The sequence below is a fragment of the Eleutherodactylus coqui genome, chromosome 4 (genome assembly GCF_035609145.1).
Source record: "Eleutherodactylus coqui strain aEleCoq1 chromosome 4, aEleCoq1.hap1, whole genome shotgun sequence".
Lineage (NCBI taxonomy): Eukaryota > Metazoa > Chordata > Amphibia > Anura > Eleutherodactylidae > Eleutherodactylus > Eleutherodactylus coqui.
In genome coordinates, this window is record NC_089840.1 from 290,026,557 (window position 1) to 290,051,681 (window position 25,125).

A 25,125-nucleotide genomic window follows, 5' to 3' on the forward strand; every position below is an offset into this window, starting at 1 on the left:
ACCTGTCAACCTGTACCCTACACTATTTCTTTCTCTATAGCAGCAGCTCTATTCCTCAACTCATGCAGCATGTGTGTGAGGCGAACCTCAGGTGACCAGAGTTTTAATAGTCGGCGGTCACCTGATCAGCCCAGCCAGTCACTGCTAAGGATGTGCACAGGGTTGGGACGTCACAGCAGGAGGTGGTAAAGCCTTCCCTGCATTTTTATTGGCTAAAAAATGGCGCTAAACATGCGGGGAGGGGAGATGAAACTTTCTCGAGCACCGCGTGGTGCTCGGCTCGAATAACGAGTACTTTGAGTAGGCTAATGCTCGGACAAGCATGCTCACTCATCTCTAGTTAGTTCCTTTACAAAACCTTTTTCACATGCACAGACCATTATGTCATGGCACAAAATGTAACATATGCGCAATTCAGATATTTTTATTAATGTGAACAAAGCCACATAGATCAGATATGATTACATGTATCGATAAGTTTCACACCAGTATGTCAATTATGCATTAATCAAACACAAATAGGGTAGATGTCCTCAAGTGCCATCCCTTGACGAGCAATCTAGATGAAACAAATAGAGAATAAACATTAAAAATCATCAAAAAGATGCATAATAAAATCAATACAAAAAACGCCATAAGAAAACCTACAGATAAGGAGCAGCATTGTATTCTATATGTAAACCTGAGGGAGACAGTGTCCAACTTGTGTATCCACTCCAGTTCTTTCCTCTTGAGGGCCCTCTCTCTGTCCCCTCCCCTAATACTTTTAGAAGCAGTATCCATCACCCTAAAGCGAAGTTGGCTAATCGTATAGCCTCTATCCTTAAAGTGCCTAGGGATCGGGAGCTCAACTTTACTTGTCTGAATAGTGCTCTTGTGACTGAATATTCTCGATCTAATCTCCATTGTGGTCTCCCTACATAGAGGAGACCACAAGGGCATGTCACTAAGCAGATCACAAAAGATGATCGACAAGTAAAGTGGCTCAGGATGCGATAGGACTCCCCGGTATGTGGGTGATTACATGTATCACCCTTCAGCATGTTTCCACAGCATGAACAACCAAGGCAGGGAAAATGTCCCCGCCTTGGATGTGAAAACACACGTTGGTTAGTCTTGTCTACCTCTTTATAGGAGCTCACCAATCTGTCTTTGATGTTTCGACTGTTGCGTCCCACTGGGAGTGCAACCTCCAAAATAAAGGAAAAGGCACAACTGCGCAAAGGAACATAAAACTACGGGGAGTTCTCTCCCTATAAACTCCTAACCCGGGAGGGGGCCCTGCCTACTCGGCGGGCCGATCGCTCCGACAGGTGCGAGCCCGCACTCGTGCATGGGCCACTGACAAGTCCCTATCAGGGAGCCCTAGCACAACAGAAAAGGAAAACAAAAAACCAAACAAAGCAGAAAAGGACTTAGCTAGTATGGAGGAGCTCTCAGCCAGGGTGTGTTCTTTCGCCGCTGTCCAGAGGCAACTGAAGCATTGACCAGCACAGGGGTCAATGCTAGCACAGTTTAAATAGGAGCTGAGCTAGTCAGCACCAGGTGCTGACTGACATCACTCCTGCAACCACCACACCCCTCAGCTCCAGGAGAGGCAAGGACACTACCAAAACCTGGTCTGGCCTGCAAGCAGGACGAAGGCCTCAGAACGGCTGCAACATCGACATCTCCTAAAAGCCATCATTGAAGGATTGGTGAATTCCAGTATTTGGAAACACCCCTTGCCCAAAATGGGCCAATGTCGTCTCAAAATACCTGATATTCTACTACTGAGGGGGTTGTATGTAGACACAAATGTTATCTGGGGGGCTTTTCTTGTTTGCTCTGGGGCTTTCTGAGATCCGTGCGACTCAGGGACCGGGCTCTCACTGTGGCTGGAAACACAAGATCAGGAGGATATCCCCTATAAATTTTTGGCACATCTGATTTAATCGCATATCAATATCCTCCTCTCTCACAATCCTGCGAACCCTTAACAACTGGCTCCAGGGTAACAACTGCAGGGTTTGCTTCAGATGACCGCTGCTATATAGTAATAGATCATTACGATCTGTCCACTTGCAGAATAGATTCGCCTCTAACCCAGTGTTCGTCCTAATCACCATTATATTCAGGTACTAGATCCTATCCTGTGACCAGGACATCGTAAATTTCAGCTCTGGGGAAATGTTACTGATGGTATCATGGAATAACTCCAATTCTTCAATGGTGCCATTCCACAGTATAAAGATATCATCTGTGAAACGCCACCATTTGCCCACTTTAGGCCATAGCTTAGATGTATAAATGCTGGTTATCTTCACATGATTCAAAAAAATATTTGCGTACGTGGGGGCCACGTTGGGCCCCATCGCAGTGAGCTGACGGGTTGTCATGACGATGAATACATGCATTAACACACCATTAAGAAGTACTGATGTGATGGGGATTGGATATGTCTGATTAGTGACTAAGTATATAACTGAGATAATAGCATTGTATATGCGAACCAGCTTGAAAAGACCCATGCTGCGGGTGAAACAGCTGTTGCTGTATACCTTGACCAAAGAATGAAACTAAAGAAGCGATTTAATATAAAGGAAGAAATGTTGAGTATTTAACCTTCACACCACTGATGCTGCTTGCATGTATTGGAACTTGTGGATTGCTTTTGGGACTAGGATCCTGTCCTGACCTAGCGTGCATCTAATACCACTCCATCCACGACTGGAAGATTGCAGAGTGCGGCTGACAATCTGTATTTTCAGGTGACCTAATAACTATCCATAAATATATCAGGGGACAATACAGAGATCTCTCCCATCATCTATTATACCCAGGACTGTAACAAGGGGGCGCTCTAATAACTATGTATAATATATCAGGGGTCAGTACAGAGATCTCTCCCATCCTCTATTATACCCAGGTCTGTAACAAGGGGCGCTCTAATAACTATGTATAATATATCAGGGGTCAGTACAGAGATCTCTCCCATCCTCTATTATACCCAGGTCTGTAACAAGGGGGCGCTCTAATAACTATGTATAATATATCAGGGGTCAGTACATAGATCTCTCCCATCATCTAGTTATACCCAGCACTGTAACAAGGGGGCGCTCTAATGACTATGTATAGATATATCAGGGGTCAGTACAGAGATCTCTCCCATCATCTATTTATACCCAGGACTGTAACAAGGGGGCGCTCTAATAACTATGTATAATATATCAGGGGTCATTACAGAGATCTCTCCCATCATCTATTATAACCAGGACTGTAACAAGGGGGCGCTCTAACAACTATGTATAGATATATCAGGGGACAGTACAGAGATTTCTCCCATCATCTATTATACCCAGGACTGTGGCTGTAACAAGGTGGCACCCTCTACATCTAGAGGAAAGAAGGTTTCTACACCAACATAGAAGGGGGTTCTTCACTGTAAGAGCCGTGAGACCATGGAACTCTCTGACTGAGGACGTGCTGATGGCGAACTCGATAAAGGAGTTCAAGAGTGGCTTGGGTGCCTTTCTTTATTACATTACATTATTAAATGTTATAGTCACTAATTACTTCAGAATAGTCGGTGATCCGGGGATTATTCTGATTGCCAGATTAGATTACAGTCAGGAAGAACGTTTTTCCCCTTAAATGGCGGAAACTGTCTTCTACCTCATTTGTTTTTGCCTTCCTCTGGATCAACATTGGAGGGATGAATAAGCTGAACTAGATGGACGTATGTCGTTTTTTTGGCCTAATATGCTATTTTACAATGGATGATACTGGATCCCGATACCTGAACCAGTACCCCCTCCTACTATGTCTAAGCTATAACACTGGGGCCATATTATGTGACAGAAGGGCTTTTAGGTCCTGATGGTATGATGTATTATCCTGCTGCACTATCCCAGCATTGTGGGGGACATGTAGGCCATGAAGGGCTGCAAATGGTCACCAAGCAGTGAAATGTAGCTGGCACCAATAACTGCCGTGTTTAAGCGAAACAGTATACTCAACCTCATGTCCCCAGGCGAAGCACTGTGTCCAGTGTTGTGGTGATAACAGAGGCGCTCTGGTGGTCTTCTGCTCCCATATCCCATTGAAGTTAAAGAATGTTGTGCTGACCTGCTAGATGTGTGTGTGGGGTCTCCTGCACTGAATATGGATGGGATTTCTGGCGGAGCTGCTTGTCTGTGGTTGTGCGTGGACAATGTAATGTCCACTGGAAGTAGTAATGCCTGACATTTTCCCAGTAGAATCATAGAATGGTAGAGTTGGAAGGGACCTCCAAGGTCATAGGGTCCAACCCCCTGCTCAGTGCAGGATTCACTAAATCATCCCAGACAGATGTCTGTCCAGCCTTTGTTTAAACACTTCCATTGAAGGAGAACTCACCACCTCCCATGGTAACCTGTTCCACTCATTGATCACTCTCACTGTCAGAAAGTTTTTTCTAATATGTAATCTGTGTCTCCTCCCTTTCAGTTTCATCCCATTGCTTCTAGTCTTTCCTTGTGCTGATGAGAATAGGGCTGATCCCTCTGCACTGTGACAGCCCTTCAGATATTTGTAGACTGCTATTAAGTCTCCTCTTAGCCTTCTAAACACATGACACTGGGTATCGAGGAATGTTAAATACCTCATAACTTCAGAAGATGGAAAATCTCATCCGTCTGGCACCTACAATCATAATGAACTCCAATAATTCATGCTACCATGCCATGAGCACACTGGCCAGTGTCCAACCTCACTCACAAGATACCACCTCACAACTTATGCAGGCGTGGGTGTTCACAAGCCCTCCCATGAGGTAACACCACTTCATCATCAATTTACATACTGTTACCCCAGGACTTTTTCCATGCCTGTGTTATAGGCAGATAGAAGGAAATGTGCCAAGAATGTAGGACAGTGAAGATGAAGAGCAGAAAGAGCAGATCTGGAGAATAGAGGACAATGCATTGTCACTGCAGTACTATGGATCCCGCTCTCACCTCTTAGCAGGTCACCAAATAGCTGATCGTCTTCTCCTCCTCTGCAATTAAATGAAGAAAAAAGGGGTCAGGACAGCTGGACAAGCAAAGCAGCAGAAGCCACCAGCCAAACAATAACATGTCTGATGGAAGGGACTGACATGACTATGGACTCCTCGTGGGCAGTGCCCAACAGTGCATCTCATGGTAAAGTCAGGCTACCTTCATACCATCATCATCATCACATTATATAAACCAGAGCTCTGACCACTGCTATTAATCATGCAGGAAACAAATAGTTCCCATTGGTGGCCGATGGTTATAGATAGAGTGGGCACAGCAATCTTAGCAAATAAGGGCACCGTGACCATCCGCTTGGTTCCTCCCTTAGATGGGATTGGAGTGGACAAACACCAGGTTCTTCATGGCTAACATAGTTTGTATATTGTGGGGTCAGCCAGCTCCAGAGTGATGCCCCATAGATGCCAGCTAGGGGTCTCTCTAGGTTATAAATGCCTCTGCGGGTCTATGTTACCTTTCATGTAGTAATCATAGATTCTAATGATGGCCGGTTTCAGGTCGCTCACTGGAACCTTCCGTTCGGCATGAATCTCCAGGGTCTGTGTCTCATTGGTGACCTGAGAAAACAGGAGAGGGATGCTGAGGATTTACATGACTATACATTATTGTATCAGAAGACTCGGACATTTCTGCCTCATGCTGTTCTGTTTATTGTCCGGGTTGCTACTTATATTTTATATGCTTCAGTGCTGATTGCTGTTTTTTCCTCTTTTTATTGCTTTCATTATGATGTTTTTTACTATTGATCCCAGGTCATCATGTCAGCTCAGTGTCCTGTATGTCACGCACAGAGAAGAAGAGACCCTGCTCCCCTACCTCTATCTCACCCATACACGGCACACACAGAGAAGAGGAGATCCTGCTCTCCTATCTCTATCTCTCCCATACACTACACAGAGGAGAGGAGATCCTGCTCTCCTATCTCTATCTCTCCCATACACTGTACACAGAGAGGAGATCCTCACTTGTCTCTCCTATACACTACACACACAGAGAAGTGGAGATCCTGTAGCATGAGACAACAGTAATCAATGACCCCTCCGCCTGCTTCTGGTAATCTGTCTTGGTTGCCCGCTGCTAGAGACAGACTACACAAGGCAGCAGGCAGTAGACATCAAGTTCTAAGGAAGGGAGCCCCCAGCCGTCAGCACTTTAGAGGGATTCTTCAGCACAAAATTGTCATTTCAGGTAAGTAAAGTGATTTGCAGTTTTGCTTGTTGTCACATTGGTTGTCATATAAGTACAAGTTCATTAAGATGTTAGTGACCAGTTAAAGTGATATGGTGGAGCTTTGCTTTAGGAGTAAGCGTCATGGGAACGTCTCACCTTTTCTATGTAGATGGACACACTATCTTCACCCTTCTCCACTCTGTTCACCATCGGAAGTTTCATCAGCTGCAACAAATAATCGAATATTACACATCTTACATCAGAGACTGAAGACCGAGAACTGCAAGTACTGAAGGCCACACGGTTGTCAATTAACCCCTTAGTGACCTGCCTATTTTGTGCCTTAAGGACCAAGCGGTTTTCATTGTTGCATTGCTGGAGCCGTAACTCGTTGACATAGTTGTATGGGGGCTTGTTTTCTGTGGGACGAGTTGTATATTTTAATGGCTGCACTCTGGGGTACATATAATATGCTGGAGAACTTTTGTTACAATTTTTTTTTAGGGGGTGCGGGGAGGGGTGGGATGGAAATCCCTACAGAAATACTGCCTCTCTGTATTGCTTCATTCTAAGACCGATTCTTATTTTGGAGAGATGTGAGGGTGGTGAGTTTGTATGTTATTTTATTTTATGGTTGGGGCACAACGGGAACTCATTCATCACTCAGTGGGCAAGGCCTGTAAATGACTCAGAGGGCACAGTGGGGCCTATAAAGGACTGAGGAGCCACATGGAGCCTATAAAGTACCGAGGAGGCCCAGTAAATGACTCAGGGGGCTCAGTGGAGCTTATAAATGAATCAGGGGACACAGTGGGGCCTTACCAAGTGCTCTAATGGCACAAAGAAGCTTGTAAATAACAAAGGGGACACAGTAGGGTCTATAAATTACTAAGGGGGCACAGTAGGGTCTATAAATTATCAAAGGGGCACAGAAGGGTCTATAAATTATCAAGGGAGCACAGTAGGGTCTATAAATTACTAAGGCAGCACAGTAGGGTCTATAAATTACTAAGGGGGCACAGTAGGGTCTATAAATTACTAAGGGAGCACAGTAGGGTCTATAAATTACTAAGGGAGCACAGTAGGGTCTATAAATTACTAAGGGGGCACAGTAGGGTCTATAAATTACTAAGGGGGCACAGTAGGGTCTATAAATTACTAAGGGGGCACAGTAGGGTCTATAAATTACTAAGGGGGCACAGTAGGGTCTATAAATTACTAAGGGGGCACAGTAGGGTCTATAAATTACTAAGGGGGCACAGTAGGGTCTATAAATTACTAAGGCAGCACAGAAGGGTCTATAAATTATCAAGGGAGCACAGTAGGGTCTATAAATTACTAAGGGGGCACAGTAGGGTCTATAAATTACTAAGGGAGCACAGTAGGGTCTATAAATTACTAAGGGGGCACAGTAGGGTCTATAAATTACTAAGGGGGCACAGTAGGGTCTATAAATTACTAAGGGGGCACAGTAGGGTCTATAAATTACTAAGGGGGCACAGTAGGGTCTATAAATTACTAAGGGAGCACAGTAGGGTCTATAAATTACTAAGGGAGCACAGTAGGGTCTATAAATTATCAAAGGGGCACAGAAGGGTCTATAAATTATCAAGGGAGCACAGTAGGGTCTATAAATTACTAAGGCAGCACAGTAGGGTCTATAAATTACTAAGGGGGCACAGTAGGGTCTATAAATTACTAAGGGAGCACAATAGGGTCTATAAATTACTAAGGCAGCACAATAGGGTCTATAAATTACTAAGGCAGCACAGTAGGGTCTATAAATTACTAAGGCAGTACAGTAGGGTCTATAAATTACTAAGGGGGCACAGTAGGGTCTATAAATTACTAAGGGAGCACAGTAGGGTCTATAAATTACTAAGGGAGCACAGTAGGGTCTATAAATTACTAAGGGGGCACAGTAGGGTCTATAAATTACTAAGGGGTGCACTGTGACTGTTACCCAGAAGCACATATAAACCTGGAGCTGGCCCTGTCTTCACACACCGACCACACGTGGATCCCGGAGCACGGGGAAATCTGCAGTTTTGACCAGAGGAATGATTTACATCAGGATTATCTTTTTAGTGCTTGTAAAATACGTCCGGTGAACTTACATCACTTGCCGACTTCTCCCCGAGCTCATAGCCGGACAAGAATTTGACTTCCAGAAGCGCCATGTTAGTACATGGACGTCCTCCTTTATAGCTGCAGAGTCAGAGGAGAACAGGAACAGACTTATATACAACAGTATCTGAAGGCCGCACTGACTAAAGGCATGAATGTAAGGAAAGGATTGTGTCTGCAGCTCTCGGTGTGATTGGAGTTTACGATAGCAAGTAACTGCAAAATTCTGCTTGCAGCTCTGGATGTGACTGTAAGAGCTGATATAACTGGGTGGGCTGTGACGGTCTATAATATGGTCTTCCTTATAGATGACGTCTCTTACCTGAACTCCACCACTATCACCATTTTGTCACCTTTCATGCACTGAGGTTTCGCTGACATGTCAAAGGCATCTTCCTTGGCAGCAGGTAGAGTGTTATGTACCTGAGTGACCTGTGCAAACGTAAGAACAGGAGAGACCCAACAGGTAAGAAGAAGAGACAACATCCGACTCCCCCTCCCCATCTATATGAAGGGGTGGTCACCGCACCGTCCGTACCTGCGCAATTACGGTTCCTCTCCCAGTCGCGGTTATCGTGTACTCTCCGGGGATTTCAGGTAGCTGAATCTTCTGCTGGAGCAGGCGGTTGTCGTCATCCACATGGAAGCGGTGCTGGAAGCCTTTCTCGTTCGTCACTTCTATGGTCGTTTTTCCACCTTTCACCATGGTATGATTTGCAAACATTGACATTGCTTGAAGAGCGACCACTGTGTCCTGAGGACGAGAGACGGGCGAAACCCTCAAATGTGAGGTGTGTGGAAAGAGTGTGAAATACACGTACTGTACGTCACTAATGATACTCACAGATGTAGCAAGCGTTAAAGGGGTTTTCCATGGAAAATATTACTAATGACCTCAGGATAGGTCATCAATAGTTGATCGGCCGGGGTCCATCGCTCAGGATCCTGACCGGTCAGCTGAGCGGGTGCATGCTGTCAGCGCCGCAAAAACAAAGGGGTCGGGGGTGAAGCAGCGGCAGTCTCGGCGCTGACCTCTGTGTAGCGCCCGTTACTTACAACTGCAGGCACGGCTCGTGTTCATTTCAGTTTGAGCCATACAAGCGCCGGCCACTACACAGAGGTCGGCACGGAGACTTCCACTGCTTCAGCTCCCACCTCTGTGTTTTTGCGGTGCTGACAGCATGCGCCCGCTTAGCTGATTGGGCGTGATCCAAAGCAACGGATCCCGGCCGATCAACTATTGATGACCTATCCTTAGGATAGGTCATCACTCGTATTCTCGCTGGAAAACCCCTTTAATAAAACACTAAACACATTTAAGGGGTATTCCGAGACCAAAGTCAGATTCCAAAATAGTCATAAATCATCTCACAGGGCTCCAGTAAATCCATCCATTACCTTTCCTCTGCTTCTCTGCTCTCCTTATTCTGCAGCATCCACAGTGCTCTGTTCTTTACATCAGTACTTCCTGTTCACAGCCCTCCTGTGCTTCTCTACTACATCCCCCATAATCCTCTGGGCTGCACCTCTGCCTGTTCACTCTGCATCCTCCTCCCACACCCAAAGCTCATGAATACTAAATCCCACCCACTAACCCAAAGATAATCATTTTGCTCCTCCTCCCAAAAAAACTACTGTTTTTGGACCAAATTAATGTAAACGCACAGTACCCATAAGCCAAGATTTGAACCCCAGTCTGACATGTTGAAGACACCATTATTAACCCCTCTGTGACTGCAACACACCTTTTTACTGACGTCACTAATGGGCTTTAAAGCTGCACATACATTTTTTTAAGGGAGTGGCTTGGCTGATTACTGACAGCCAGGCTGCGGCTCTCATTGGCAGTAGTGGAGAAACCTCAGATCCAGGCAGTTTAACTCTTTACATGTCACAATCAATACCAACTGCAGCATGAAAGCAGAACACAGGGGCTCCTTTTGTCACCCATTGGCACCCTGCAATGCGATCGCAATGGGTTCCCGTGGCAGCCAGAGCATTGACAAGGGCTTGCATGTCTGCCAAGTAACTTAGCTTATTAGGGCCTGCCTCCTGTAGAGTCTAATAGGCTGTTATAGTCTTAGTAGAATGCACTACATAAGTAATGCGGTGTACTATTCTAGTGATCGAACTATCGCATCTTCAGGTCCCCTTCAGAGACTAAAAAATGGTTTAAAAAAATGTAATAAAGTTTAATTTAAAGAAACATAATAGGTAATACCGTGTTTGTAAAATGTAATTGTTCTTAGTAAGAAAAATCAAGTAATCTTGTAGCTATAAGACATTTTAATGGCAGCAAAAAATACATGATGTTATAGCGAGCTTTCAGATCTCACAGGGTCCTTCCTTAGGCAAAATGGAACAAATCTAATGACGTATTTCAGAAATACACATGATCACAAGGGAGGGCAGGAACATGGTGAACTTAATCTGCACTCATTAAATACCAGAGACAGAGGGTAAGAGGGCACAGACATGTTGGGATGAACAGCATTTAGATAAGTAGCAGGGTGGGAAGACCATAATAGTAAATGATCAGTGCAGTGACAATGAATGTGAAAGGAATGTGAAATCTCTCCTTCAGACCTGCAAACAAAGGGAATGAAACAATACCTCTGCAGCGCCACCTATTGGATGGCAGCATTTCTTCAAACCAAAGTATGAGTTTTTACCAAGTTTGTAAAATAATGATCGGGAATAGCACCCCACCTGGGTGCTCTCCTTGGGGAGAGATGATGCCATCCTCAGACCCACCCACCCCCGAGGCGTTCCCACACATACCCTGGGCGCCCTCCCCAAAGTCTCCACTGATGCAAGAACCCCTTTCCGAGGTTCATTCCATTTTTGAGGGTATCAAAAATGTCCATAAATTTATACTCCAAAATTCTTTTTGACATTGCAGCTTGAATTTGCTCTTCAGTAACTCTCATCTGTCCCATGTTGTATCCGTGACCACAAAAATGTTTTTACACAGGTAGTTCAGTCGTTTCCCCTTTAATTGTGTGGCAACGAGATCTCATCCTGGCTCTCAGTTTTTGTCCAGGATGAGAGCTCATCGCCACACAATGAAAGACCATAATAGACAGAGCAATATAAAGTTTTGGGGTATCTCAGATAACGTTAGTCCAACAGAATTAAAGGACTTTCTGACCCAGCTAATGAAAAAGCTTTTGCCAGCTAACCCTACTCAGGAACTCATTATAGATAGGGCACATTGCCTAGGGAAACCCAAATTCCTCCCTGATAATGTTCCTCACGCTGTCATAGGAAGGATTACTTTCTACCATATTAAGGAGGCTCTCATGTTCGCTTCCAGAAAAGGCTGTGGTGTTACTTGGCCTGTTAGCAAATATCCAACTATTTGCTGTTTTATCCTCAATTGCAATACAAGCCAGAAAAGCTTTCCCACACATTACAGCCATGTTTAGGCTGGAAAAATGTTGTATAAGTGGGGCTTTTTTACAAACTTTATATTACACAAAGATGGTATCTCTTACACTTTCTACAAACCAGATGATGGTGAAAAAATGCTGGGAGCTAAGCATTCTAGAAAACCCACAGAACAACCTAGCGAAAACCACTGCCAGGCGGCCTCAGGATAGGAAACTGTCCTGCAACTCACTGAATCATTAACAAAAGTATTCCAGGATGGAGGGTGTGATGTAGAGACTGCTAGGCCATAAGACATTATGTGTATGTCAGGCCCTAGATGTGTCTCAGCATGCATTTTATATCAGCCCAGTCAGGCCAGGCTGTATGGCATCCATGTTGTGTGCAGTTAGCTAGCATTTGTCAGTACTCTGGGAAAGCTGAATATATTCTTTGTTTTAATCTCCCTTCCTTCCCTCATATTTGTCCAGGTCTTTTGATGTACAAGAGGCCAGGAAAGACTTTGTTGCAATAGCAATAAAACTATCTAGTGACAGGGAGATGCTAATTGACCACCCGCCAATGTAGATTGATACCTTAGGAGTTTCTCATAGATATTCTGACTGCACAATTCACATCAGAAGGAAGTCTTTTAATAAACGATATTTTGTTGTGTGTAGGTCATAGCCCAATATGGAATATATTTTCAGAATCGGGCAGGCCAGCTAAACAAAATCCACACATGTTGCGGTACGAGCTCAGTATCACCCCAAATGGCATATATATGTACCTGGGCATAATTTACGTGTCACGCTTGATAGAATAGATAAAATCATGACTAGAAATATGCCGGACCTATATTCCCGATCGGAGGGCCTCCCGCCGAGATATGACTGAAATGGGGAACTATGATTTTCCAGAGCTTGTATGACTCCCACCCACCTCTCTCCAAATGACCCTCAGAGGGGGCAAGAAGAAGGTGTGTTTGGGGGAACCCTTTATAATTTGGGACTCTACAGATCTAAATTGTCAGACCACGGAGATATGCTGCTGCATATGAACTGTCCTGTTTTTGCTTTCTGGAACTCTGCCGAACAGACGCTTTGGGCCGTGTCTCCCAAAATCAGATAACTTTCTTTTAATTTCTTCCTGTTTATTTTAAAATACTGTCTTGTTGTGTATTAAAACGGTGTTCCCTTATACTCACATGTAACATATTTTTCTGTATACCTTTGTGTGTGTGTGTATATATATATATATATATATATATATCTCATCTGCATTGCTAGTCTTTTTCTAGAATAAATCTACAATTTATTAGTTAAGCCTTGTCTATTTTAAAACCAATCATAACTCCAAGGATTGTATTCATAATTCATGAGTCTGGGTTCCAGCTACCCATAACAGCTGGTGGTGGCAGTGTGCATGTGCGTGGCATTGTAGACTGCGGGAGCCGTTGGAAGGGATCAGGTGGCGATTTGAGCTTTTGCTTTGCATGCGTGCAGAAGCCCAGGAAAGCTGGATAAAAATCAGCCTGTATTCTAACGAATCCAAACTCGCAATCTCGCTAGAGTAATTGATCGAGGCTCTGCTGTGACAGTTGGTAGTGGCAAGTGCGCTTGGAACAGTCGATCCGTGAGTAATCAAGAACAGAGGCAGGATCGACAGGTATCACCCCTCCCTCTCCATAACAGAGGGTGACCCATCATCAGGCACACTCTCTGCTCCTCCTAGTTGAGCAGGCTTTGATTCCTGCTAGTACAGATGTGTTTTCTGTTGCCTTTATTTAAGCTCTTGCTGTTACAGAGCATTATGTTTAGAGAAGGTTTCTCAGTTGGCCTTCTCCTATGCCAATCTTAGACAATTTTGTTTGTAATAAATCTTTTTGTTTCCCTTTCTCCCTATTCCCCTTTAAAATTTGGCAGTGCTCTGAGGGTCCACTTTACTAGTGATTCATTTCCTTGATTAATATGTCACTTAAAAATTGTTCTCTTAATCCTAAAGGGCTGAATTCACCATTTAAGAGATCCTTGGTATGGAGAGGTGTATTGCATGACAAGGTTGACATTTTAGGCATTCAGAAGATGCACTTTGTGTCCACATCGTGTCCCATTTTCTCACACAGGATATTCCCCAATATCGTGCTTACCAACATGCGATTTTCACGGTGATGCGTTTTTGATTTTAAAAATTGAATTGTTTCTGTGAAATTGCGATCTTCACAAGCATATTTTGTATATAAATAAAATGTTTGGTAGGATAAGGATGAAAAAAAAATTTTCATTTGAAATAGTCAAGAAAGGCGGGAAGGTTGTATAATAGTGAAATCTTATTTTATATTAGTCCTGGATGTTCCCTTGGGGGTACAAGGGAGGTCTCATATTGTGGTGGGGCAAAAGGAAGCCCTCATACTGTAGTTCGGGCCCCATGAACTCCTCATACTGTGGTGAGAACACTAGTGAGGCCTCATACTGTAGTGAGGGTACAACAGAGGCCTCATACTCTGGTGGGGGGGGGGGGGCACTTGGTAGGCCTCATACTGCGGTGGAGGTGTGGTTGCTGTGATTTGGATAAGAAAGAGTTAACACAAATAAAATGGTGTGTGTTGTAAAAAGGAGGTCAAAAAGTATGCCTATTTTAGGACAGGAGATGAAACAGCAGTTGTGGGGTTAAAGAGTTACTGCGCTTGTGCAATACTGTAGTGAAATGTAACCCATCAGTCTGTTATTAGATAATTAATGAATATCTTTGTGTGGATTGTATAAGAGTATGTTTCCTTTTGTTAGGGGTTCAGTCTTTTGGAAAAGATTCCAATTGAATACATACATGTACCTGTACAATAAAATGTCTATGCTTCCTGAGCACTACAGAGGCCACATACTGTTCTGGGAGCACTACGGAAGCCTCATACTGTTCTGGGAGCACTACAGAGGCCACATACTGTTCTGGGAACACTACAGAGGACACATACTGTTCTGGGAGCACTACAGAGGCCTCATACTGTTCTGGGAGCACTACGGAAGCCTCATACTGTTCTGGGAGCACTACAGAGGCCACATACTGTTCTGGGAGCACTACAGAGGCCACATACTGTTCTGGGAGCACTACAGAGACCTTATACTGTTCTGGGAGCACTACAGAGGCCTCATACTGTTCTGGGAGCACTACAGAGGCCACAAACTGTTCTGCAGCACTACAGAGGCCACATACTGTTCTGGGAACACTACAGAGACCTCATACTGTTCTGGGAGCACTACAGAGGCCTCATACCGTTCTGGGAGCACTACAGAGGCCACATACTGTTCTGGGAGCCATACGGAGGCCACATACTGTTCTGAGAGCACTACAGAGGCCTCATACTGTTCTGGGAACACTACAGAGACCTCATACTGTTCTGGGAGCACTACAGAGGCCTCATACCGTTCTGGGAGCACTACAGAGGCCACATACTGTTCTGGGAGCCATACGGAGGCCACATACTGTTCTGAGAGCACTACAGAGGCCTCATACTGTTCTGGGAACACTACAGAGACCTCATACCGTTCTGGGAGCACTACAGAGGCCACATACTGTTCTGGGAGCACTACAGAGACAACATACTGTTCTGGGAGCAGAACAGAGGCCACATACTGTTCTGGGAGCAGTACAGAGGACACATACTGTTCTGGCAGCACTACAGAGGACACATACTGTTCTGGGAGTACTACAGAGGCCTCATACTGTTCTGGGAATACTACAGAGACTTTATATTGTTCTGCGAACACTACAGAGGCCACATACTGTTCTGGGAGCACTGCGGAAGCATCATACTGTTCTGGGAGCACTATAGAGGCCTCATACTGTTCTGGGAGCACTACAGAGGCCTCATACTGTTCTGGGAGCACTACAGAGGCCTCATACTGTTCTGGGAGCACTACAGAGACAACATACTGTTCTGGGAGCACTACAGAGGCCTCATACCGTTCTGGGAGCACTACAGAGGCCACATACTGTTCTGGCAGAACTACAGAGGCCACATACTGTTCTGGGAGCAATATGAAGGCCTCATACTGTTCTGGGAGCACTACAGATGCCTCATACCGTTCTGGGACTACTACAGAGGCCGCATACTGTTCTGGGAGCACTACAGAGACCTTATACTGTTCTGTGAACACTACAGAGGCCACGTACTGTTCTGGGAGCACTACGGAAGCCTCATACTGTTCTGGGAGCAGTACAGAGGCCACATACTGTTCTGAGAGCACTACAGAGGACACATACTGTTCGGGGAGCACTACAGAGGCCACATACTGTTCTGGGAGCAATACAGAGGCCAAATACTGTTCTGAGAGCACGACAGAGGCTACATACTGTTCTGGGAGCACGACAGAGGCCACATACTGTTCTGGGAGCAGTACAGAGGCCACATACTGTTCTGGGAGCAGTACAGAGGCCACATACTGATTTGGGAGCACTACAGAGGACACATACTGTTTAGGGAGCACTACAGAGATCTTATACTGTTCTGGAAGCACTACAGAGGCCACATACTGTTCTGGGAGCACTACAGAGGCCTCATACTTTCTGGGAGCACGACAGAGGCCACATACTGTTCTGGGAGCACTACGGAAGCCTCAAACTGTTCTGGGAGCACTACAGAGGCCACATACTGTTCTGTGAGCACTACAGAGGCCACATACTGTTCTGGGAGCACTACAGAGGCCACATAGTGTTCTGGGAGCAATATGGAGGCCTCATACTGTTCTGGGAGAACTACAGGGGCCGCATGCTGTTCTGAGAGCACTACAGAGGACACATACTGTTCTGGGAGCATTACGGAAGCCTCATGTTGTTCTGGGAGCACTGCAGAGGCCACATACTGTTCTGGGAGCACTACAGAGGCCACATACTGTTCTGCGACCACTACAGAGGCCACATACGGTTGTGGGAGCAGTACAGAGGCCTCATGCTGTTCTGGGAGCACTACAGAGGCCTCATACTTTTCTGGGAGCACTGCAGAGGACACATACTGTTCTGGCAGCACTTCAGAGGCCTCAAACTGCTCTGGGAGCACTACAGAGACCTCATGCTGTTCTGGCAGCACTATGAAGGCCTCATACTATTCTCGCAGCACTACGGAGGCCACATACTGTTCTGGGAGCACTACAGAGACCTCATGCTGTTCTGGAAGCACTACAGAGGTCACATACTGTTCTGGGAGCACTACAGAGGCCACATACTGTTCTGGGAGCACTACGGAGGCCTCAAACTGTTCTGGGAGCACTACAGAGGCCACATACTGTTCTGGGAGCACTACAGAGGCCTCATACTGTTCTGGGAGCACTGCAGAGGCCACGTACTGTTCTTGGAGCACTACGGGGCCTCATACTGTGCTGGGAGAACTATGGAGGCCTCATACTGTTCTGGGAGCACTACAGAGGCCACATACTGTTCTCGGAGCACTATAGAGGCCAGATACTGTTCTAGGAGCACTACAGAGGCCTCATACTGTGCTGGGAGAACTACAGAGGCCACATACTGTTCTGGGAGAACTACGGAAAACTCATACTGTTTAGGGAGCACTCCGGAGGCCTCATAATGTTCTGGGAGCACTACTGAGGACACATACTGTTCTGGCAGCACTACGGAGGCCTCATACTGTTCTGGGAAAACTATGGAGGCCTCATACTGTTCTGCGAGCACTGCAGAGGCCTCATACTGTTCTGGGAGAACTACAGAGGCCTCATACTATTCTGCGAGCACTGCAGAGGCCTCATACTGTTCTGGGAGCACTACAGAGGCCTCGTACTGTTCTGGGAGCACTACAGAGGCCACATACTGTTCAGGGAGCACGATGGAGGCCACATACTGTTCTGGGAGCACTATGGAGACCTCGTACTGTTCTAGGAGCACTACAGAGGACACATACTGTTCTGGCAGCACTATGGAAGCCTCATACTGTTCTGGGGAAACTATGGAGGCCTCATACTATTCTTGGAGAACTACAGAGGCCACATACTGTTCTGGGACCACTACAGAGGCCTCATACTGTTCTGGGAGCACTACAGAGGCCACATACTGTTCTGGGAGCACTACTGAGGCCACATACTGTTCTGGGAGCACTATGGAGACCTCGTACTGTTCTGGGAGCACTACAGAGGACACATACTGTTCTGGCAGCACTGTGGAAGCCTCATGCTGTTCTGGGAAAACTATGGAGGCCACATACTGTTCTGGGAGAACAACAGAGGCCTCATACTATTCTGGGAACACTACAGAGGCCACATGCTGTTCTGGCAGCACTACAGAGACCTCATGCTGTTCTGGCAGCACTATGAAGGCCTCATACTATTCTGGCAGCACTACGGAGGCCTCATACTGTTCTGAGAGAACTACAGAGGCCTCATACTGTTCTGGGAGCACTACAGAGGCCACATACTGTTCTGTGAGCACTACAGAGGCCACATACTGTTCTCGGAGCACTACAGAGGCCACATACTGTTCTGGGAGCACTACGGAGACCTCTTACTGTTCTGGGAGCACTACAGAGGTCACATACTGTTCTGGGAGCACTGCAGAGGCCACATACTGTCCTTGGAGCACTATAGAGACCTCATACTGTTCCGGGAGCACTTCAGAGGCCTCATACTGTTCTGGGATTACTTCGGAGGCCTCATACTCTGGTGGAGGAATTAGAATGGCCTCATATTGTAGCGGCATAGAGAAGCTCTCTCCGCTCCCTCTGCTGAATGGACAGCGCAGCCCGTGCCACCGGAACAAAGCTGGCAGCAGCGCCAATCCCATTGAAAGCAATGGGATAGCTTCCTGGACTTCTGCCACAGCTGTCACAGCTGTGGTAGAAGTCTGTGGTATTCTCCCTATGTTTTCAATATGGCTAGTGCTGCTGCCGCTGGCCCCATTGAAAACACTGGCAATATTGCAGCGTTTTTCTTGCGCTGCGAGGCAAGTATTTTCACTCGCTCTCCTAGCGCAAGAAAAAAAAATGGCAATGGGTGGGAGCCCTTAATGTCAGAAGAACCACATTTTGAATTAAAAGGTTTCAGGTTGGAGTATAAAAAAAAATGCTTTCATGAGGTCAGAGAGGTAGACAACCGGTGGAGAAGGGGCTGCAATAGCCCCAACAGGAAGCATCAGGGTGCGAGTTGAAGCTTCGGTCTCTGCTTTCTTGCTTATTGTTCAGGTTTACTGAAGTAGTTTAATGAGATTTGATTCTCTGCCTTGTACCTGAGTGGAGCTAAAACCGCCTCTTGAGTTCTGTTGTCTAGATAACCAGCGGATGATCGCCGCCATATCTCCGAGCTGCTGATTTGTTGGGTTTTTAATAGAGGCCAAGCTCAGGAGGACATAGGACGTCATCTCCACCTCCACAGAGTTTGCCTTTGACCAATAGGATTCTGAATCGGATTTGGTGTCCTGGGTCCAGTACAGTAAACCATCTGCAGAGAAAAATGGAAATACTCCTGAGGATACATGGAGCAATACAGGTTAGACCGCAGGAATCTCATGTGTCCCTGCGGAGACTAACCCAGCAGCAGATCTATGCCAGGAAGGTGGTGCTGTGTCATTGCAGATCTAGAAGAGATGAATAAATGGGATCAGATGCAGATCATTTGCACTTTACCTGCTTTGCTGGCTTTTTCGTACAACTTCTCCATGACGGCAGCTCTGTTCTCCACATCATCAGCCAGTGTGTACACATACGCCTTTAGTGCCAGCTTGTAGATGGTGGCGTTCTGTAGAGGCTCATTCTGAATACACTTCAGTCCCTTCTCCACAACAGGATCCTACAGCAGAACACAAACAGCATTATCGTTTGAGATGTGTAGAATTTTGCAGTGGTGTTTGGCAGATTACCCTCCAGCCACGGCGCACCTTGTTTCATACAATAAGGACCCTGATATGGGATATTATGGGGTGATATTGTATATACCAGGACAACCCACATGTGAACCAAGTTCAATAAAACTTTTCAGCACTCATCTTCCTATTAAAAAATAACCAGTAATTTATAAAAAAATATGTGAAAAAGGGAAATGCACCCCAAAAATATGGACGTGTTTTGAACTAAAAATCGTCCTTAAAGGAGTTGTCCCGCGATAGCAAGTGGGGTTATGCACTTCAGTATGGCCATATTAATGCACTTTGTAAAATACATCGTGCATTAAATATGAGCCATACAGAAGTTATTCACTTGCCTGCTCCGTTGCTAGCGTCCCCGTCGCCATGGTGCCGTCTAATTTCAGTGTCTAATCGCCCGATTAGACGCGCTTGCGCAGATGGGTCTTTTCCCTTCGGCTCGGTCCGGCAGCAGCGGCGTTCTGGCTCCACCCCCTTGCCCGCGTCATCGCGTAGCTCCGCCACGTCACATGTGCCGATTCCAGCCAATCAGGAGGCTGGAATCGGCACATGTGACGGGGGCGGAGCTACACGATGACGCGTACAAGGGGGTGGAGCCAGAACGCCGCTGCTGCCGGACCGAGCCGAAGGGAAAAGACTAGAGATGAGCGAACACCAAAATGCTCGGGTGCTCGTTACTCGGGATGAAATTATCGCGATGCTCGAGGGTTCGTTTCGAGTAACGAACCCCATTGAAGTCAATGGGCGACCCGAGCATTTTTGTATTTCGCCGATGCTCGCTAAGGTTTTCATATGTGAAAATCTGGGCAATTCAAGAAAGTGATGGGAACGACACAGCAACGGATAGGGCAGGCGAGGGGCTACATGTTGGGCTGCATCTCAAGTTCCCAGGTCCCACTATTAAGCCACAATAGCGGCAAGAGTGGGCCCCCCCCCTCCCAACAACTTTTACTTCTGAAAAGCCCTCATTAGCATGGCATACCTTAGCTAAGCACCACACTACCTCCAACAAAGCACAATCACTGCCTGCATGACACTCCGCTGCCACTTCTCCTGGGTTAGATGCTGCCCAACCCCCCCCCCCCCCCCCCCGCACGACAGTGTCCACAGCGTACACCAAATTGTCCCTGCCCAGCCTTCAGCTGCCCTCATGCCACGCCACCCTCATGTCTATTTATAAGTGCGTCTGCCAGAGGAAAAGCAGGCACACACTGCAGAGGGTTGGCATGGCTAGGCAGAGACCCCCCCATAAAAGGGGCGGGCCGATAGTCCACAATGCTGTACAGAAGCAATGAGAAATCCAATCCTGTGCCACCTCCATCTGGAGCTGCACACGTGGGCATAGCAATGGGGAACCTATGTGCCACACACTATTCATTCTGTCAAGGTGTCTGCATGCCCCAGTCAAACCGCGGTTTTTTATAAATAGTCACAGGCAGGTACAACTCCGCAATGGGAATTGCGTGTGCACCCACAGCATGGGTGGCTCCCTGGAACCCACCCGCCGTACATAAATGTATCCCATTGCAGTGCCCATCACAGCTGAGGTAATGTCGTGCTTAATACAGGTGGGCTTCGGCCCACACTGCATGCCCCAGTCAGACTGGGGTTCTTTACAAGTGGACAGATGTGGGTTAAATTCCGTGTGCACCTACAGCATGGGTGGCTCCCTGGAACCCACCGGTAGTACATAAAAATATCCCATTGCATTGCCCAACACAGCTGAGGTAGTAATGTCGTGCTTAATGCAGGTGGGCTTCGGCCCACACTGCATGCCCCAGTCAGACTGGGGTTCTTTACAAGTGGACAGATGTGGGTTAAATTCCGTGTGCACCTACAGCATGGGTGGCTCCCTGGAACCCACCGGTAGTACATAAAAATATCCCATTGCATTGCCCAACACAGCTGAGGTAGTAATGTCGTGCTTAATGCAGGTGGGCTTCGGCCCACACTGCATGCCCCAGTCAGACTGGGGTTCTTTACAAGTGGACAGATGTAGTAACAACTCCCTGTGGACCTACAGCATGGGTGGCTCCCTGGAACCCACCGGTAGTACATAAAAATATCCCATTGCATTGCCCAACACAGCTGAGGTAGTAATGTCGTGCTTAATGCAGGTGGGCTTCGGCCCACACTGCATGCCCCAGTCAGACTGGGGTTCTTTACAAGTGGACAGATGTAGTAACAACTCCCTGTGGACCTACAGCATGCGTGGGTGCTAGGAACCCACTGGTAGTACATAAAAATATCCCATTGCATTGCCCAACACAGCTGAGGTAGTAATGTCGTGCTTAATGCAGGTGGGCTTCGGCCCACACTGCATGCCCCAGTCAGACTGGGGTTCTTTACAAGTGGACAGATGTAGTAACAACTCCCTGTGGACCCACAGCATGGGTGGGTGCCAGGAAGCCACCGGCGGTACATAAAAATATCCCATTGCATTGCCCAACACAGCTGAGGTAGTAATGTCGTGCTTAATGCAGGTGGGCTTCGGCCCACACTGCATGCCCCAGTCAGACTGGGGTTCTTTACAAGTGGACAGATGTAGTAACAACTCCCTGTGGACCCACAGCATGGGTGGGTGCCAGGAAGCCACCGGCGGTACATAAAAATATCCCATTGCATTGCCCAACACAGCTGAGGTAGTAATGTCGTGCTTAATGCAGGTGGGCTTCGGCCCACACTGCATGCCCCAGTCAGACTGGTAATATGTACCTTAACAGTAACCTCGTTGGTGGTAATGTGGTGGTGACTGCGGACCTGGTAGCGCGGTTTTATGTAGTTGGTTTTCGGAATGTGGCCAGGATTAAGTGGGCCGTGGCGGGGGGATGGTGGTGGTGCTCTCTTGTTGTGTCGTTAAAGGTGAAATTCTTGGACTGCCACCAGACGGACCACTGCAAAGGTATTTGCCAAGAATGTTTTCATTGTTGGAGGAGGGGGATGTTTTGGAGGCACTATGTGTCCTCTACACGTGTCCATGGTTATATGCACCTTAACAGTAACAGCGTTGGTGGGAAATGGCCTCGCCGCCAGCATGTCTTTGTGAAGCCTCTGTTTCCACACCCCAGTGACATACCATTAGCAGCGGTATAGGCAGAGCCCAGAATTATTAACATTTCAGCGGTAGCATTAGAGACAGGCCCCACTAACATATCACTAGCAGCAATATAGGGGGAGCGCAGTCTTAGTTCCATTTCAGTAATAGTAGCACTCAAGACAGGCCCCAGTAACATTCCCATTGCAGCAGTTTAGGGAGATAACAGTCTCTTTCACATTTCAGTAGCTGCAGTATAGACAAGGCACCAGTTACATTTATGTAGCTAAAGTGTAGGCCAACCCCACACACCTTTCTGTACCATGAGTGCAGGCAAAGAACATAGAAATTACTATGATTACACTGTAGGTGAGGGCCCAAAAAAATTGGTGTACCAACAGTACTAATGTACCTCAGAAAAAATTGGCCATGCCCAACCAAGAAGGCAGGTGAAACCCATTAATCGCTTTGGTTAATGTGGCTTAAGTGGTAACTAGGCCTGGAGGCAGCCCAGTTGAACGAAAAATTGGTTCAAGTTAAAGTTTCAACGCTTTTAAGAGCATTGAAACGTATAAAAATTGTTTAGAAAAATTATATGAGTGAGTCTTGTGGCCCTAAGAAAAATTGCCCGTTCGGCGTGATTACGTGAGGTTTCAGGAGGAGGAGCAGGAAGAGGAGGAGGAATATTATACACAGATTGATGAAGCAGAAATGTCCCCGTTTTGGATGGTGAGAGAGAACGATGCTTACATCCGCGGGTGCAGCCTACGTATTGCTTAGGTATCGCTGCTGTCCGCTGGTGGAGAAGAGAAGTCTGGTGAAATCCAGGCTTTGTTCATCTTTATGAGTGTAAGCCTGTCGGCACTGTCGGTTGACAGGCGGGTATGCTTATCCGTGATGATTCCCCCAGCCACACTAAACACACTCTCTGACAAGACGCTAGCCGCAGGACAAGCAAGCACCTCCAGGGCATACAGCGCGAGTTCAGGCCACGTGTCCAGCTTCAACACCCAGTAGTTGTAGGGAGCAGAGGCGTCACCGAGGACGGTGCTGCAATCGGCTACGTACTCCCTCACCATCCTTTTACAGTGCTCCCGCCAACTCAGCCTTGACTGGGGAGTGGTGACACAGTCTTGCTGGGGAGCCATAAAGCTGTCAAAGGCCTTAGAGAGTGTTCCCCTGCCTGCGCTTTACATGCTGCCTGATCTCTGCGCCTCCCCTGCTACCTGGGCCGCGGAAATGCGCCTTCGGCCACTAGCGCTGTCGGATGGGAAGTTTACCATCAGTTTGTCCACCAGCGCCCTGTGGTATAGCATCATTCTCGAACCCCTTTCCTCTTCGGGAATGAGAGTGCAAAGGCTCTCCTTATACCGTGGATCAAGCAGTGTGTACACCCAGTAATCCGTAGTGGCCAGAATGCGTGTAACGCGAGTGTCACGAGAAAGGCATCCTAACATGAAGTCAGCCATGTGTGCAAGGGTACCTGTACGCAACACATGGCTGTCCTCACTCGGAAGATCACTTTCAGGATCCTCCTCCTCCTCCTCCTCTGGCCATAAACGCTGAAAGGATGACAGGCAAGCTGCATCTGTACCCTCAGCAGTGGGCCAAGCTGTCTCTTCCCCCTCCTCCTCATGCTCCTCCCCCTCCTCCTCCTCCTCTGGCCATACACGCTGAAAGGATGACAGGCAAGCAGCATCTGTCCCCTCAGCAGTGGACCAAGCTGTCTCTTCCCCCTCCTCCTCATGCTCCACCCCCTCCTCCTCAACGCGCTGAGATATAGACATGAGGTTGCTCTGACTATCCAGCGACATACTGTCTTCCCCGGCCTCCGTTTCTGATTCCAAAGCGTCTGCCTTTATGCTTTGCAGGGAACTTCTCAAGAGGCATAGCAGAGGAATGGTGACGCTAATGATTGCAGCATCCCCGCTCACCATTTGGGTAGACTCCTCAAATTTTCCAAGGACCTGGCAGATGGCTGCCAACCAGGCCCACTCTTCTGTAATTAATTGAGGAGGCTGACTCCCACTGCGCCGCGCAAGTTGGAGTTGGTATTCCACTATAGCTCTACGCTGCTCATAGAGTCTGGCCAACATGTGGAGCGTAGAGTTCCACTGTGTGGGCACGTCGCACAGCAGTCGGTGCACTGGCAGATTAAACCGATGTTGCAGTGTCCGCAGGGTGGCAGCGTGCGTGTGGGATTTGCGGAAATGTGCGCAAAGCTGGCCGACCTTTCCGAGCAGGTATGACAAGTGGGGGTAGCTTTTCAGAAAGCGCTGAACCACCAAATTAAAGACATGGGCCAGGCATGGCACGTGCGTGAGGCTGCCGAGCTGCAGAGCCGCCACCAGAATACGGTCGTTGTCACACACGACCATGGCCGGTTGGAGGCTCAGCGGCGCAAGCCAGTGGTCGGTCTGCTCTGTCAGACCCTGCAGCAGTTCGTGGGCCGTGTGGCTCTTCTCTCCTAAGCTGAGTAGTTTCAGCACGGCCTGCTGATGCTTGGCCACCGCTGTGCTGCCACGCCACGTG

General features: G+C 47.2%; 1 protein-coding gene across 1 annotated transcript in view; it reads right to left on the reverse strand.

Moving 5' to 3' along the window:
• Nucleotides 1-414: 414 nt before the first annotated feature.
• The window catches only part of LOC136626754 (alpha-2-macroglobulin-like protein 1), a 194,995-nt gene continuing 170,284 nt past the window's right edge, over nucleotides 415-25,125 (reverse strand). Inside the window, exons 29-37 of the mRNA XM_066601760.1 lie at nucleotides 19,324-19,486; nucleotides 18,927-19,138; nucleotides 8,872-9,087; nucleotides 8,656-8,765; nucleotides 8,324-8,414; nucleotides 6,363-6,431; nucleotides 5,491-5,593; nucleotides 4,977-5,017; nucleotides 415-559 (exon numbers count right to left, since the gene is read on the reverse strand). Of these exons, the coding sequence (XP_066457857.1) occupies nucleotides 4,980-5,017; nucleotides 5,491-5,593; nucleotides 6,363-6,431; nucleotides 8,324-8,414; nucleotides 8,656-8,765; nucleotides 8,872-9,087; nucleotides 18,927-19,138; nucleotides 19,324-19,486 (1,002 nt within the window). The 3' untranslated portion in view covers nucleotides 415-559; nucleotides 4,977-4,979. The remainder of the gene's footprint in view (nucleotides 560-4,976; nucleotides 5,018-5,490; nucleotides 5,594-6,362; nucleotides 6,432-8,323; nucleotides 8,415-8,655; nucleotides 8,766-8,871; nucleotides 9,088-18,926; nucleotides 19,139-19,323; nucleotides 19,487-25,125) is intronic.